Genomic DNA, 15,770 nt, shown 5'->3' with positions numbered 1-15,770 from the left:
TGGGGGGAGGATTAATTGCAAGGTCTACATTAACAGTACCCTTAAAGTCCCTGGAAACCAGAAATATTTCTTTATTATTTAGCATTTTGAGTTCATCACATCACAGGACCCTATGTTAATAAGCCACCAGCCAAATTTGAACGATGATGAACGTCGCAAAGTATATAAATTTAGGTTTGACAGTCTGGCAAAACTCATGAGAAAATCATTATTTTTTAGAGTGTATTTCTCCCGCGGACTGTGTGGGCGTGTCCCATCTACAGCAGGTTTTCCGAGAGAGAGAGAGCGCGAGACAGAGGGGGGAGGGAAACGGAGAAAGAGATCAAGTTACACAGCACTTGCGAGTGTGTGTGTGTGTGCTTGTGAGTGAGAGAGCCACCAGCCTGTGTGTCTCTCGCTCTCTCTCACTAGTCCAGAGAGAGAGAGAGAGAGAGAGAGAGAGAGAGAGAGAGAGAGAGAGAGAGAGAGAGAGAGAGAGAGAGAGAGAGAGAGAGAGAGAGAGAAGCACATGGCCTGAAACCCGACACCTTGCTAATCTCACAAGCATAGCGCTTGGCAGACGGCACACAGAGTGGGAGGGAGACGGACAGCGAGGGTGCGCTGTCACTGGGGGCAAAGGGACTTGCCATAGGTGGGTGCGGATTGCGCGCGTGTACAAAGGTTATATAGAGCTTATGACGTCATAAGCTCCTGCGTTTTAGCACCTCGCGCACTGCTGTCTTCAATGAGGAAGTACTTTGTAGAATCTTGTAGAAAAGTGGCGATTTTAAGGCTTTGGGTTGAAAGTAATGTATAATAATTTCGGAGGCACAAAATTACTAACATAAGACCCTAAATAACATAGTTAGAACTTTTTTGTGGATTTTGGTTTCCAGGGACTTTAAGAGTTGTGGCAAATATTAGAAATTAAATTAGAGAAATATGTGGCCCTTGCATCTTAATTGGATTCAGGTTCTCCAACATTAGGTTTTTGACATACAGTAGTGTAATTTGTTGGTTTTCCAGTTACGCTCATATTTTTGTACCTTTTCTTCTCAAGGCTCCACTGTGTCTTTAAGCCAGGCATGGCTGGATTTTCTTATGATTTAATACAGCACAGTATAATCACATCGCCTAGCAAGTATTGTTTAAAACTGTAGACCAATTCCTCTGTATCTCGCAGCAGAATGCCACTACTGTCAGACGCAATGTAGGATGATGCCTGAAAACCCAACAGACTAGATTGTCTTGCAGAATCAAATGCAAGCGCGTGCAGAGCACATGGACCAGGGCCAGGATGCAGTTAACAACAATGGGCCAATCCCTCCACTGGCACAGACAGCCCCTGTTCCTCCTTTTTATAGTCAAACAGAACCTCTGTTACAGCTGCCTTAGTTCACCTCAAACCCAAATGTCCTATGGCATCATGTAAAATGACAAGTGACTGCTCACAGCCTGGACTGAGGAGAGCCGTTTAAGTCAGTGCAGCAGCACAGAGCTGTCTGACTGCCATCAAGTGGCTTTGGAGAGTATTTCAGGTCAGCTCTAAAGGGACACCGAAAAACCACGCAGATTTATTTTGCACATAATCTCACATATCTGAAAACAGTTTAGCAGGCATTCGTTTGTGCATGAATGTGAGAGATTAGGTGCAAAATAAATCAGCATTGTTATTCGGTGTTCTTCACAGCTGAGGATTTGGATAATTTTTCCAGTCAGTGCTCAGCATCACCCAGAGGAAGACCTTTTACTCCTGGTTGTCTACTCTTTTGAGGAAGAGGATCATTTGATTCCTGGTACTTTTTCAAATGAGCGGGCAAATGCCTGTAGTCATTCTTGTTTGTAACTGAACTGGATAAAGTCAGTTGCCTCTTTCTTCTTTATGTGCAGTTTGGCATAAAACGGCAGTCTCATGAGACTTGTGAACTCAACACAGCCCCAAGATTTAATCTGTCCAGTCTTTAATTACACTTAAAAGAATCAATAAGAAGTGACAGGGGGGTAACACAAAAGTTCAAACAGGAAATTGTAATTAAACTGGGTGGTGTCAATCATGTTCGTGAATATAGTCAATTCCACATCACAGGTTGGGGGGCTTGACGGGGGCAGGAAACAATGATAGTCTGACCACGCATAATGGCTTGAGAATGACATGGAAATGAATAGGAGGTCCTCAAGGTTGAAATGGAATAAAACTGAATAAATACTTAATATAAAACCCAGGGACCGGTTGCACAAAGCACCTTTAAGTTAAGATTTTCCTTAGAGTCTGAGTTAAGGTGTCCATAAAATAGAATCGGCTGCGCAAAACACCCTTAAACCTTGTGCTTACGTTTTCCGTAAAATGTTTAACCTTAAGGAGAAGATTTAAGGGTGTTTTGTTCAACCGATTTCATTTTATGGACAACTTAACTTGGACTCTTAACTTAAGGTGCTTTGTGTAACCGGCCAAAAATGTTCACATGTAATTGCAGAGACAATGCCCATACCCTCTCCACATTTCTAAGTGGCCAAACAAAAGTTAACATACAACAAACTAAATACCAGCAATCCACAAGAACCATAAAAAAAATCCACTTCAGCCTTTTGTTACTTAGATAAAGGACCTGTCCGGATGGATGGTTGATATCATTGAACATTGATATACAAGTAAAATTAAATGATTACGTTACAAGGACATCATGAAAGACACTTATTGGAAGAGTGAAACAAAGTACAGATTAAATGTCAGAAGAGCAACAAAGGCACCAATAGACACATTGGCATTTTAACATTATAATTGGTGGCCTACAGCCACCTAGTGGCCACAAGTGGCAACCTCAGCACACACAGACAGCTCTGTGCGATACAAATAGACCCTTTTCACAGGGGCCATTTTGTGCCGAAAAGGCAGGAAACCCTCATTAGTGTTTTGCTTGCACCTGTGTTTACCCTGCCTTTTCAACACAAAATGGCCCCCATGAAAAGGGTCTATAGTAAGTCACAGCAGAGGACGTCCCTCATCCCTCTCCTGCCACCAGTATCTCCACTAAACTGTCAAGAGTTGAAATGAACGCCAACATGATGAACAGAGCAGCAAACTACATGCAACTGCCAGCTCAACTCTAAAGTCTACATTCCTGTCAGTAAGCTGCTGCTGCTACTGGAAGGATCGGGCTCATGATGGGAGGGTAACTGTTTATATGGGAATGGGGGCAGAGAACCGATAGTCCTGATCAAGTAGGTTCGGGAGTGGGGATTTGGGGTCAGGTGTGAGCAGGGCCTCATTCACTGTCAAACTTGATGGAGTTGACCGACGTGGAGTCGATGGCTCCTCCGCGGTAGCTGCCCCTCTTCTTCTTCGTCTTTTCATGGCGGAAGGTCTTGCCTTTCGTGAACCGGAGCACATCGTTCGCTTTCTGGCCCCAGTCACTGTTTGAGCCACGCTGGAGGAGAGAAGGCAAATTAGCTTCTTCAACAGGACGTGGTTTGAGAACACATTTTTCCGCCCACCTGAATAATTGATACCAAAAAGGACTTGTGGTTTTTAGCATGTGAGCTGTTGCTGGGTGAAAAACCTACGATCTTTAGCTCACCTTAGCATCAAAAGAGTTGTCCGCAAGACGGTGATCCACCTCGACGCTCTCCTCTACGACTCGACGGAAAGGTACATTGCCGGACTGATGGACAAACAGAACATCATTGGTCAATTTTCACAACACCATATAAGGAAACCGTCACTTTTATCCGGTGCGTATCAACGTTTTGTGTCCCATGACTTAGATGGATTGTGAAGCCCAGCATTCACCAAAGCCGTACACAGATCATGTCCCAGTCTCTGAGCTCTTACCTTCTGCTTGACTTTAGGAAAGGTCTGTGGTGTGGTTTTTGCTTTCTTGTTTTTTGGAGTCTTAACTTCAGCCTCTTCATTTTCAGAATCTTCATCTCCTTTTCTCTTGCCATTGGTACCTGTATGAGTGAAGAGAAAAATGGGCCAAGTTAGTCGTGCTGGTGACATGATCTAGAACCCTTTTTTTGTACCAATGAGGCCCACATGTGCCCTGTAAATAAACATGGTTTCCCCTGGCTTTTTGGAGGGCTGAAGTGCGGTGTTGCTGGGCGGGAGGAATAGGGAGTTCAAGATTTAAAAAAGAAATTATGCTTTTCAATAAAGAAATGTGCAATTTCACATCATTTTGGACATTTTCTATTATTACCGTATCTATGTACAAACATTTGGAAAAGCCAGAGCAGATAATAAGCACCCAAAAAGCTTAAAGACAAAACTTGCTAAAGTAGTCCACTGAGGACCAACACTGATATTTGGCTAGGTTGCTGCGCCTAAGGCCTAAAACCCTGCCTATAAACCCAATATGCATAAACTTACAGCACACTTGAAAGGGCAATAAAACGAGAACAGCGGTAAAAAAACAAAAAAAACAAGCATGACCTTTCTCGTAATGGCCGTTTGTTGAGGGATGCCGTGAGCGGTCTTCCCATTAAATGCATCGAATCTCCCTGGTAAATGGCAACAGCATAATTTAATATCTACCAGTTACCGTTTGTCGTGGGGGTGGTGGGTGCTGTGGCTGATTTGGGCGTCTCTTCATCCTCTTCTGATGAGCTGTCTGAGGAGCTGCTCTTCTCTTTGGGTGTCGCTGGGGTGCTTTTGCTTGCAACTGGGGTAGCAGGTTTCACAGGCTTTTTACTGGCCGCCTCCTCTTCCTCAGAGCTGCTGTCACTGGATGAAGAATCGGCTGGCTTGGCGGGGGCCTTGGCTGCCGGGGTGGCTGCCTTGGCTGCCGGGGTGGCTGCCTTGGGCGTCGTCGCTACCTTACCGTTGCCGACCGTAGACTTGGCAGGGGTGGTCTTGGCAGGGGCGGCGGTCTTGGCCTCCGTCTCAGAATCGGAGCTGTCTGAAGAGTCCGAGCTGCTCTCCTCCGCCTTCTTTGTCGGAGCTGGAGCGGCCTTCGTGGACGCAGGCTTGGCCGCTGGCGCTGCCTTCTTGCCCTCCTCCTCATCACTGGAGCTATCATCACTGGAGCTATCTGAGGCTGCAGGAGCCTTGGCTGCAGGAGCCTTGGCGGCAGGGCTCTTGGCGGCAGGAGCCTTGGCTGCAGGAGCCTTGGCGGCAGGGCTCTTGGGGGTCACTGCTGCCGGAGGTTGTTTCTTGGCTGCAGGTTTGGTGCTCTTCGCTGCAGCCGCCTCGTTCTCAGAATCGGAGCTGTCAGATTCAGAGCTGCTTTCTGCTGTGGCAGGCTTTGACACTGACACAGATGGCTTAGCTGCTGCTGCTGCCGCTGGCTTAGCTGGTCCTTCCTCATCCTCAGAGGAGGAGTCCGAGCTGCTCTCTGCTGCTGCTGCAGCAGGCTTAGCCACAGGGGTAGCAGGCTTAGCCGCAGGGGTAGCAGGCTTAGCCACAGGGGTAGCAGGCTTTGCTGCTGTTGTCTTAGCCTTGGCTGGTTCTTCCTCATCCTCAGAGGAGGAGTCAGAGTCAGAGCTGCTCTCTGCTGCAGCAGCAGGCTTAGCCACGGGGGTAGCAGGCTTAGCCACGGGGGTAGCAGGCTTAGCTACAGGGGTAGCAGGCTTTGTTGCCGCTGGCTTAGCCTTGGCCGGTTCTTCCTCATCCTCAGAGGAGGAGGAGTCAGAGCTGCTCTCTGCTGCTGCTGCAGCAGCAGCAGGCTTAGCTACAGGAGTGGTAGGTTTTGAGGCCGGGGTAGCTGGTTTAGCTGCGGCTGGCTTGGCCTTGGCTGGTTCCTCTTCTTCCTCAGATGAATCATCTGACTCAGAGCTGCCCTCTGCAGGCTTGGCTGGAGGTTTCGGGGTGGAGGCAGCAACAGGCTCTGCTGGGGCTGCAGGTTTAGCGGCGGGTTTTGCTGGGGCCTCATCTTCAGAACTGCTATCCGAGTCTGAGTAAAGCAATACAAAGAGTTAAGACTATAACTTAACAATAATCATGAAAGATTTTTGAGAAGTTGGCAGAGTAAGATTCAATATGAATGTAACCAAGAGAGCAGGGGTGAGAACAGAAATTGCGTAAGTCCTAACTGCCAGTTCTCATGTTGCGAGTTTATCTAGCGAAATACTAGCCCTGATTACACCATAAATTAGAGATGGACCCGATCAGGAGCCAATCATTTACTTCAGACGATTCATTTATCAGATATCCGACTGATGTCGCTGATTCAGATTCCATTCACAGTGCTAGTAGTAGTGAGCTAGTAACGTTAGCAGTTGGATAAATCAACATGTCCCACACAGTCAATAGTTTTACTCAGACAAACATTTCAGCGAAAGTAAAAAGACAATAAAGTTATAGTCTTGGCAATTAAATGTATATTTAAATTAAAATGTTTGAATAGTTTGTCACCTGCTGCCTGCATGCTACTCATCGTCTCTTCCTGTGCTGCTGCATGAGCAGTTTCAACCCAGGAAGTCCCCCCAGGAAATCCACAACTTGACTGTAGGACAGTCCACTTAAGTTTTCTAGAGGGGGGTTTCCGGGATGAACCAAGTGTGGTAAAATAGCAGGGGTGTTTCCTTGTTAGTTTGTTGAAAAAGTTAGTTTAAAGAGATAGTTCGGGGTTTTTTTTACATGGGGTTATATGAGGTACTTATTCAATAGTTAGTTAGTGGGCTACCCACAATAGATTGCATCCAGCGCGCTTCCAGGAAACTGAGCTCTCTGCTTCGGTGACTGGGGGTCACGAGCAAATATGTAATTTAGCCACCTAAAAAAAGGCTCACCTGAACAAATCAATGTACGCTATATTTGACCATTTTCAGTGCTTTACTTTGCCGTCAAACAGCCCTTTATGCAGTATTATGTAGTAAATGCATTCCCTGTGAGTGTGTAGCTGTTAGTGTGTTGGCAGCTACACACTAACAGCTACACAATAAAAATACAGAAAATTACATTCTTACATAAGTCTTGGGCTCATATCCTTAAAATGTATTTTACCTGAGCTTGAAGAATCTTTTTTAGCTGGGGGTGTCACCGTCTTGGTAGGCGTCTTAGCAGGTGTAGTAGCTTTAGCAGGTGTAGCTTTAGCAGGTGTAGCTTTAGCTGGCGGCTTCTTTGCCCCCTCTTCCTCCTCCGAACTAGAGTCTTCCTCTGAGGTGGAGTCTTCCTTAGCAGCCGGTGTGACTTTAGCTGGGACGGGTTTAGCTGGAGTAGCCTTAGCAGGAGTCACCTTCACTGAAGGCTTCTTCACCTCCTCCTCCTCCTCTTCTGAGCTAGATGACTCTTCCTCCTCAGCAGGTGCAGCCTTGGCTGGAGCAGGTGCAGCTTTGGCAGGAGCAGGTTTGACTTTGGCTCCTTTAGCTGGCGTGACTTTGGCTGCAGGCTTCTTTGCCTCCTCTTCATCTGAACTTGAATCTGAAGAAAGAGGAACGCAACCAAGTTTTGCACACACGACCAACTAAAGCAAGAATGACGTGACTCTGGCTGGAACCCGCATTCCTTACCTGAACTGTCAGAGCTGGATTCTTGCTTCTTTGCAGCAGTTTTGGGTGCACTGGGTTTGACAGGGGTGGACTTTGCAGGGGCAGGTTTAGCTATGAGGAAATACAACAATGTTAGACATGAATCCTCATAGAATCAGTCATAAAAACACTCAAGGTCAAGGAAAATGAGTGTTTCTTACCGGCTACTTTCTTCTCTTCCTCTTCATCGCTGCTGTCTGAGGATTCACTGTCCTTCTTGGCCTTGCTGGCTGCTGGTGGCGCTGGGGCTTTCTGGACTGGAGCAGGAGCAGGAGCAGGAGGTGGGACTGCACTGTACACTCCTACAAGACAGAGGGCGCTGATCAGCATCCAGGCACGTGCACCCAGATCTCAGTACTAAGGCCTACAAAGGGAAACGAGTGCAATGGGACACAACACACCTGCTTTGGGTTTTTTGCTGGGGGGAGCCTCATCTTCATCAGATGAAGAGTCTTCACTGCTAGACTCGGCCGCAGCAGTGACTTTAGCAGGAGCAGGGGGGGTCTTCCCTTGGGCTGGGGGCTTGACTGGAGCCTATCGAGACACACGGGAGCACTGAGTCTACATTGACATGTCCTAACCCCCTATGTTATTCAGCTTACTCTAAATAGGGATGCACACTGTGCTCATGTACTGTACTTGTAACCCGAGAGCACTTCACAGCTATGTGGTCTCAGCCAGAGAAGCTTGGCCGTTCACACAGCGCTGCCTGGATCACTTTTGGAGGAGAAATACAAAGCGGCTCATGATAACTAGGGATGTCGAAAATCATAATGTTTCTTGACCGACAACCGACACTCATTAGCCGACAACTGTCGGTTAACCGAGAGGATTAAAATGCGCTATTTTACTGTCTGTGCACCATTAAACCATTAGGCTACCAAATGCTTGATTTTTTTTCAGTAGAAAGCGTTTATTTTTACATCTACAAGCAGAAAAAAACACATTAACAAAACGAGAAGACAAGTTGAACCCTCCAGCCATCTAAACAAAAACATTCCTCCGATAGGCTATACTGCTCGCATTGCATATTAAGGGCATGTCAATTGACATGCAGCCGCCCCGTGAAGTAGTGTTTGAGCGGATGACAGCCCAGGCTGCAGGGCGCAGCATCACTACAGTATCTTCTCTTTTAGCAATAGTCTCACTAATCCCACAGTGGTTTACCTGCTTTTGAGATCTGCAAAAAATAGTTTGCTTCTGTCTCACCCGTTCGCTCTCTCTCTTCACACACACGGCGAGGGCTGTGCTCTCTGGCAGGGCTCCACAACATTATAAAAACGAGTCCGCACTCCGCACGCAGTCTCTTGTGAAACAATTTCTCCGAACTGCCATGTGTTGGACAGTAACGTCAACGTTAATTGATACTTTTCAATCGTCAATTCGACCTTCATGTCATTTTTGTAACACGGTAAAAACTACTGTTTCATCATTAAGTGCGAGCGTATGCATGCGTGTGCATGATGAACATGCACTGCGAAGGGAGGGAGAGAGTTGCCAGCCGCAGCAAGCACGCCACGCACACGCACATGCAAGATGTGTGTCCCGGCCGTAGAAAAAATAGGCTAATGACAGCACACACGGAGTTAACAAAACTATAGAACATGTATGAGCTGATTGTTTCGCTGGGTGTGTTCATTCATCATTCTGAAATGGTCACAGAGCACATCTGAGCTGTGTGCTCAGACCATAGGCTCAGACATGAGCAGCAGAGGGGCGGGGCAGTCAGTGCGCTCACTTCACTGTGACTCTGTGGCTGCAGCAGGTGTTCAGCTGTGTGTGTGCTTCGCTGCGGAATGCGTTTGATCAGACATCGGGTAGATAAAATCAACATGAACCATGTGTTTATTTCCAAATCTAGCTTGATTAATACTTGCCCCATCGTTTAATATACTTATGTTACATTGCTGACCACGAAGGGGGGGGGGGGGGGGGGGAATCGCCACATTGGCAACACTGTTATATGCAAATTAACATGGAAATTGACCGTTTAACCGACATGCTTAACCGACCAAAGACGTTCTCGGCGGTTAACCGGTTAACGGTTAACCGTCGACATCCCTAATGATAACATCGACCTGACGTGAGCTTAGCAGCTGCTAGCTCAGTAGCCAGCGGGTTAGCTCTTCTAGCAGACAATACAGTGTTGTGGAACAAGCAAAGGCTTACCAGATATTTCCAATAACGTTATATGTAGCATCATGTTGTATGGTACAAACAGAAAGTGAGGAAAGGATCCGGTGAAAATAAAACATGTTTTCAAAGTCATTGTTATGGTATTATTAAGTACTTATATGGGTACTCTGTATCGGGAAGTACCCAAATGTAAGTACTTCCCTAACTATGACCTGTCAAACGCCTGGAATAAAAAAAGATCCAGAAGAGATGGTAATATACATATTCATGGATGGCCTGGCTTCTTATGCATACCTTAGCTGGCTCTTCGTCTTCAGAGTCAGAAGAACTGTCCTCGCTGCTGCTCTCCTTTTTCTTAGCTGCACTTTTAGCGGGTGCAGCAACTTTGGGTGTTGTGATGACCGCACCAGCCTTAGGGTCTATTAGCCAAAGTGACATTCAATTAGCTATACAGCCATACAGTATGAGATCAACATTAACAGCATCATTTTTGTTTAGCTATGAATGACAGTTGCATCGCACAACGTGCAAAATTGCTGGGCCATGGACTCACTGGGTGCAGGGACTTTGGCTGGCTGCTCCTCCTCAGAGTCTGATTCTTCACTGCTAGAGCTGGTGTCTTTCTTCCTGGCGCCAGCTGTTGCAACAGGAGGCTTCACTGCAGCCTACAAGCAGGAATAACACTCAATACACTTTAACGGTAGAACAGCCGTGCCAACATGGCCGTGCTGCAGGGAGTAGACATGGGTTGAGTCTACAATGTTGATGTTTCCTCTTACCTTTGCAGGAGCCTTTGCAGGTGCTGCCTCAGCCTTGGCTGCTAAAACAAACATTGCAGAGGAATATAAACAGCATACTGGGGTAGGACGTTTTGCTCAGAGTTCAATGCCCAGCTACTCCTTTGTAATGATACATTTCAAGCCCTTTAAGGACAAATTATTTCAAAATTATGGGCCAATAATTCACAGAGATGTTCACATATACAAGCCTCTTAAGTCCTCTAATACAAATGTGTTTCCAGTTATGCACATCGGAATGAATAATTAACACTGAACATAAACTCAAAGCGATCTTGACCAGCAATGACAGCGCAGCACAGAGAGCGATACTGTAGAATAATAAAGTATATCAAGCTGGGCCCAGGCAATTCTGAGATAAAGCACACTAGGCTCAAAGAGATGCTGGTAGGCTAGATTCAAGCACTTTTAAGTACTCGATTTTATTTTGATTTAAGTACTTTCCAGACCTGTGGCAACCCTGAATGGCATATCACAGACGTTCTATAATTAAAGCAGCCTTGTTAGTACTCTGCATCTGACAGTATACTGTAGTTTACCTGCACGGGCTGCCTTAGCTGGTGGTGCAGCAGCTTCATCGTCCTCACTGCTCGACTCCCCACTGCTGGTCTTTGCTTTCTTGGCCGATGGACCATCTTTAGCAGGAGCTTTTCGTTTCTTGGCTTCAGGAGACCTAAGGAAGAACAGCAGCGGTTGTTACAGGCTTGAAAGCTGGTGAGGGCCCATCTCCCAAGACCACCAGCAGAAGGATCAGTCAACATTCATTGGCCAATGGGATCAATTAATTATTAAGGCGATGAGCAACTCACTTTGCCCAAAAGTCGTAGATGTTGAGAAGACTCGCTTCATTTGGATCTTGTGGAGTCTGTTGGAAAAAACAAATGTTGCACATGGGTCTATCACCTTACATAACTGCTGACCCAAGTTTCAAATTCAAGTCTCGCACATTTCAGCAGGCATATGATTTGCACTGCCAATCTGAAGAGATTCACAATTCATATGCGTCTGTCGTCTGACCACCACGTGCTAGCTATAACAGCTAGGTAGATAACCCAACATGTACAACAGCTAACGTTACATTCTCCGCCTACTCCTCGTGTGAACGTTGAACAGTGTGTACTAGTTATCTCAACAGCTTGAAGTTCACGTCAAACCAGCGTGAGGCGAGAGATGGTGCAACCACTTGCTGCCAAGTGTGGTCTCTTACCACTTTAGTCTGTTTGAGGAACTGCTGCGCTGCCTTGGAGAACTTGTTCTCCAGTAGAAAGGAATACACGCTTCTGAAAAGATCACTGGGCACCGACTTCTGCTCCGCCATCTTCACCACGCTCGTTCTGAAAGCATCGGCGTCACGTGTGCGCAGAGCAAGAGGCGCATAATGAATACGTCATCGTATTTTTTCCTTTAGACAAAAAAGATTGTACAATGAGAAGACAATTAACTTTGTTTAAAAAATCTTGCCCACTCGCGCATGCGCTTTCTTCACCGGTCTGTCAGAGAAAACACGGTTACCGCCACAGTCAGTCCAGTGTAGAGTACAGACTAGTCAAGTGTTGCAGGCACGGCAATTCGTGCTCAGGACCGCGGACAGCGCAGGGACGGAGTAGTTTTTAGACACTCCATGGCCACACTTCGCTGTACCAGGAAATAAGGGCAGAGTGGGAGCTCTTTACTTCTTTTAACTCTTAGAATAATTTGTCTACAGAAAAACAACAAATGTGAAATAGTTGTATCGGTGGTGATTAAATAATCTCTTATTCGTTTTCTTTCTGTTTTACTTCGGTTTAATCGTGGTTTAAAAGTATGTTGCCGGCGCATACGTAATACGTCATCGCATAACTCCTCCCCTTTCCCTCGTGTCATAACAACATGGTCGTCTTTGAGCCATGACATTCACCGTGCCAGCTAAATCAAACGTGTGAATCGCAGTTTTCATCACTGGCCGGCGTCCTCCTAGCTGGGCTGAAGCCATGCCTCGCTACGAACTGTCCCTGATCCTGAAGGCGATGCAGAGGCCGGAGACAGCCGCGACCCTGCGGAGGACAGTGGAGACCTTGATGGAGCGGGGCGCCGTGGTGAGAGGCTTGGAGAACCTGGGAGAGCGACTGCTGCCCTACAGGATATCCAAACACAACCAAAGGCATTCCCGCGGGGCCTACTTTCTGATTGACTTCTACGCGACTCCCGACATCGGCCCCAGGTTACTCGATCACTTGGACCGGGATGTGGACGTGGTGAGGCCCACTATCCTGAAGAAGGACGCCGACGTCTCCAAACAGACTTGCTGTGGTGGCCCTCTTCCTGCTGCCAAGTCCTTGAAAGCTAATGAGTAAATGTAAGGAGATGCTGATATTTAACAAGATTAGGCCCACTGCAGCACTGAGGCCAGCAACGTTAGGTCACTAAAAAAACATGAGACTATTTTTCTCTATAGTCCAGTAGTGGCCCATTCTGAACCACCAAGGGCCAATGTACAGGATGGATCAGATGGTCTTCATGGGTCATAGAGGGCTTGCCCTGGGGGCCTAGTGGACTAGTAATGAGCTAGCCGCAAAACGCGACTATTTCACTCGAGTAGCCTACCTCTCCCATCATAGTCGCGCTCGCCCGACCCCTTTATCGAGGGAAAGTTGCACATTTAGCGATCTACAAGCTTCAAACATGCACCAATCACTAATATAAACTACGCACCTTGTTGCCACGGATGTTGTCGAGCAGGCCGCGCTGAGGCCGCGCTTTGTTAACTCGTATTTTAAGAAAGTTTGGGTTATTTGTGTGTCCGGAAACATTATTTTCCCTTCTCCAACGACTCTTCTTCTTTTTTGCTGCTCACCGGTTCAACTGCTCAACTGCGCCACCGCATCATGGGGTATTACATCATGTGTCAAGTATGGGGTTTGCCCTGTGTCGTTCTGTCAGTCACAGGTTTCTGATGCGGTGGCGCAGTTGAGCAGTTGAACCGGTGAGCAGCAAAAAAGAAGAAGAGTCGTTGGAGAAGGGAAAATAATGTTTCCGGACACACAAATAACCCAAACCTTCTTAAAATACGAGTTAACAAAGCGCGGCCTCAGCGCGGCCTGCTCGACAACATCCGTGGCAACAAGGTGCGTAGTTTATATTAGTGATTGGTGCATGTTTGAAGCTTGTAGATCGCTAAATGTGCAACTTTCCCTCGATAAAGGGGTCGGGCGAGCGCGACTATGATGGGAGAGGTACTCGAGTGAAATAGTCGCGTTTTGCGGCTAGTAATGAGCCAACCCATATCATATGCACATGACATGACGTGACATGACATTGTCATTTAGCAGACGCTTTTGTCCAAAGCGACTTACAATATCACATTTTGTCAACAGTACAGAAGACAACTATGCAACACAATCAATGACAGCTAAGACATTTTGATAGACATGACATGTACAGTGCACAAGTATAAACATTAAACTGGCTCCAGTTTAGGTTAGACCACAAAACCAGTAACTCTCAACTCTTTTCGTATCAAATACCCCTAATTTGGTCCACATTTGTGCCATGGACCCCATGTTTGATGAGATTTGTCTTTCATACCCAAATCTCAATCAATCAGAGAATATTTTGATGTGATTTTGTCTAGAATTCTTGTAGGTAGAGAGATAACACTGAAACTATGATCAAAATAGTCATCTAAATTTTTCTTGTAAATGAAATAATGGTGCAGTTTAACAGTCAATGAGTTTAACAATTTGCTGGAAGCCCCTCAAGGACTGCTGGTGGTTCCCTTACCCTCAGGCTCTTCTAAATTTCGTGTTAACACTACAGTTGCAGAGCCCTCCCATCGAGCATAGCATTTCTGTTAGACAATCTGTGTTGAGCATTAAACTCACCTTATTTCTGCACTTTGAAGTCACAGGTAGGGTCGGGTGGGGCAAACTAATTATATTGGAAGCCTAGTTGCTGAAAAAAGTGAGCTGTTGTTCTTTTTTTTAAGACAAAGTTTGACGAGAATCACAGAGTTGCCTGGAAACAGAGTCCAGACGCATGCGCACTGGCATCATTTTGTCTTGTACATACATTCTACAATGCATTTAGACACCACCACCGCTCACTTTTTTTCGGCAACTAGGCTTCCGATATAATTAGTTTGCCCCACCCGACCCTACCTGTGACTTCAAAGTGCAGAAATAAGGTGAGTTTAATGCTCAACACAGATTGTCTAACAGAAATGCTATGCTCGATGGGAGGGCTCTTCCAACTGTAGTGTTAACACGAAATTTAGAAGAGCCTGAGGGTAAGTGGTTCCCAGACCACGTTGAGAACCACTGGATTAGACTACATAGACATACACATACACACAGCAGGGAGAGATTGAAGGTGGTGGTGGCACTCTCGTAGATCAACATTTTAGTGCCCTCTGGAGTTGAACAAATCATATCTTATATTCTATATTCATATATTCTGCTCACTCACTCGCAGACAGACACGTTGCATTCTTATTATTATTGTCTTATTACTGCTTTGCTGAGTGTGTAAATATACCTGTTGATGTAAAATGGGTTGAACTTAACTACTAACACATTCTATACTAAATAAACAAATACTATACTAAATAACAAATACTTAAACAAAAGATTCTGGAGTCAGAGGTTGGTCTCAGATTAATATATTTTAGCTTGCAAGCGGAGGAATACAGAGTACAATGTTTCGTCAACTGGCCAAGACAGAGGCCAGGGCTTAAATGGAGTCAAAAAGAGAGGATAACGGTATCCTAGTACTGCTGAATAAGGAAGGACGTCAATGACAGATAGACACGATCATGTATGGTGTTCTTCTAAGTACACTACAGACCGATAAAGAAATGATAAAGAAATGCACTTATTAAGACGTGTTATAAGGAGTAGCAGCCTCATTACAGGCAAAGGCGGGGTCACAGGATATGAGAGATTGGTGCGTCTATGAGGTCAGAATGGGCTGGATTGAACCAGATAGAGATGTTATAGTTTATGGTTAAGTTTGCTACATAGATAGTTAAAATTCACAACACTTGTGTAACAATTGTTCCTTTTGTTTTACAGGGATTCACAGCTCATCCAGAAGACATGCAGTGTGATGCGTCCTTCTGTCGCTTTTCATATTGTCGGCCTGCATTTTGGATGTAACCATGTTATAATCAATATTGTCGGCCTGCATTTGGATGTAACCATGTTATAATAAACTATTCTTTTGTATCTTACTTAATAATTTGAGTGTTGCCTTTCTGTTAAAATAGATGTACAAATAGTGGATGCTTTGTAAGGCAATTTCAGTTCTTGTTTCCATTCTATTTCTAGTCTGGGCTAAAGCTGAGTCTGAAGCACACTAATGATGACCTGTCTGACTCTGAACCCATTAAGTACCACGTTTGCCATCCTGGCTGGATCA

The 15,770-nt window shown here is 45.8% G+C and overlaps 2 protein-coding genes across 3 annotated transcripts; one reads left to right on the top strand and one right to left on the bottom strand.

Annotated features, from left to right (window-relative positions):
* Positions 1 to 1,937: 1,937 nt before the first annotated feature.
* nolc1 (nucleolar and coiled-body phosphoprotein 1) lies at positions 1,938 to 11,694 on the bottom strand (the record flags this gene model as incomplete). 2 transcript variants are annotated; one of them, XM_083658354.1, is made up of 14 exons in its annotated part: positions 1,938 to 3,404; positions 3,555 to 3,638; positions 3,809 to 3,927; positions 4,518 to 5,867; positions 6,920 to 7,336; positions 7,426 to 7,515; positions 7,605 to 7,745; positions 7,845 to 7,977; positions 9,874 to 9,998; positions 10,133 to 10,244; positions 10,359 to 10,399; positions 10,916 to 11,049; positions 11,186 to 11,241; positions 11,584 to 11,694. In XM_083658354.1, the coding sequence occupies 14 exons, from the start codon at positions 11,692 to 11,694 to the stop codon at positions 3,243 to 3,245; spliced, it is 3,075 nt and encodes a 1,024-aa protein (XP_083514480.1). In that variant the 3' UTR covers positions 1,938 to 3,242. The 2 variants fall into 2 exon arrangements, with proteins under 2 accessions (XP_083514480.1, XP_083514481.1); XM_083658355.1 differs by having other exon boundaries at positions 10,359 to 10,396.
* A 544-nt stretch (positions 11,695 to 12,238) lies between these two features.
* mrps6 (mitochondrial ribosomal protein S6) lies at positions 12,239 to 15,576 on the top strand. Its single transcript, XM_083658065.1, has 2 exons — positions 12,239 to 12,711; positions 15,425 to 15,576. Exon 1 carries the CDS (start codon positions 12,347 to 12,349, stop codon positions 12,707 to 12,709), a length of 363 nt encoding a protein of 120 aa, XP_083514191.1. The 5' UTR covers positions 12,239 to 12,346; the 3' UTR covers positions 12,710 to 12,711; positions 15,425 to 15,576.
* The last annotated feature ends 194 nt before the right edge of the window (positions 15,577 to 15,770 follow it).

The sequence above is a fragment of the Poromitra crassiceps genome, assembly GCF_964638095.1.
Source record: "Poromitra crassiceps genome assembly, chromosome: 22".
NCBI classification, from domain to species: Eukaryota; Metazoa; Chordata; class Actinopteri; order Beryciformes; family Melamphaidae; genus Poromitra; species Poromitra crassiceps.
The sequence above is the reverse complement of the archived record's forward strand: the minus strand, read 5'-3'. Positions and strand labels throughout refer to the sequence as shown.

What these genes read in the sequence shown, in the direction of transcription:
- mrps6 (XM_083658065.1), top strand. Translation starts at nt 12,347, where the DNA reads ATGCCTCGCTACGAACTGTCCCTGATCCTGAAGGCGATGCAGAGGCCG.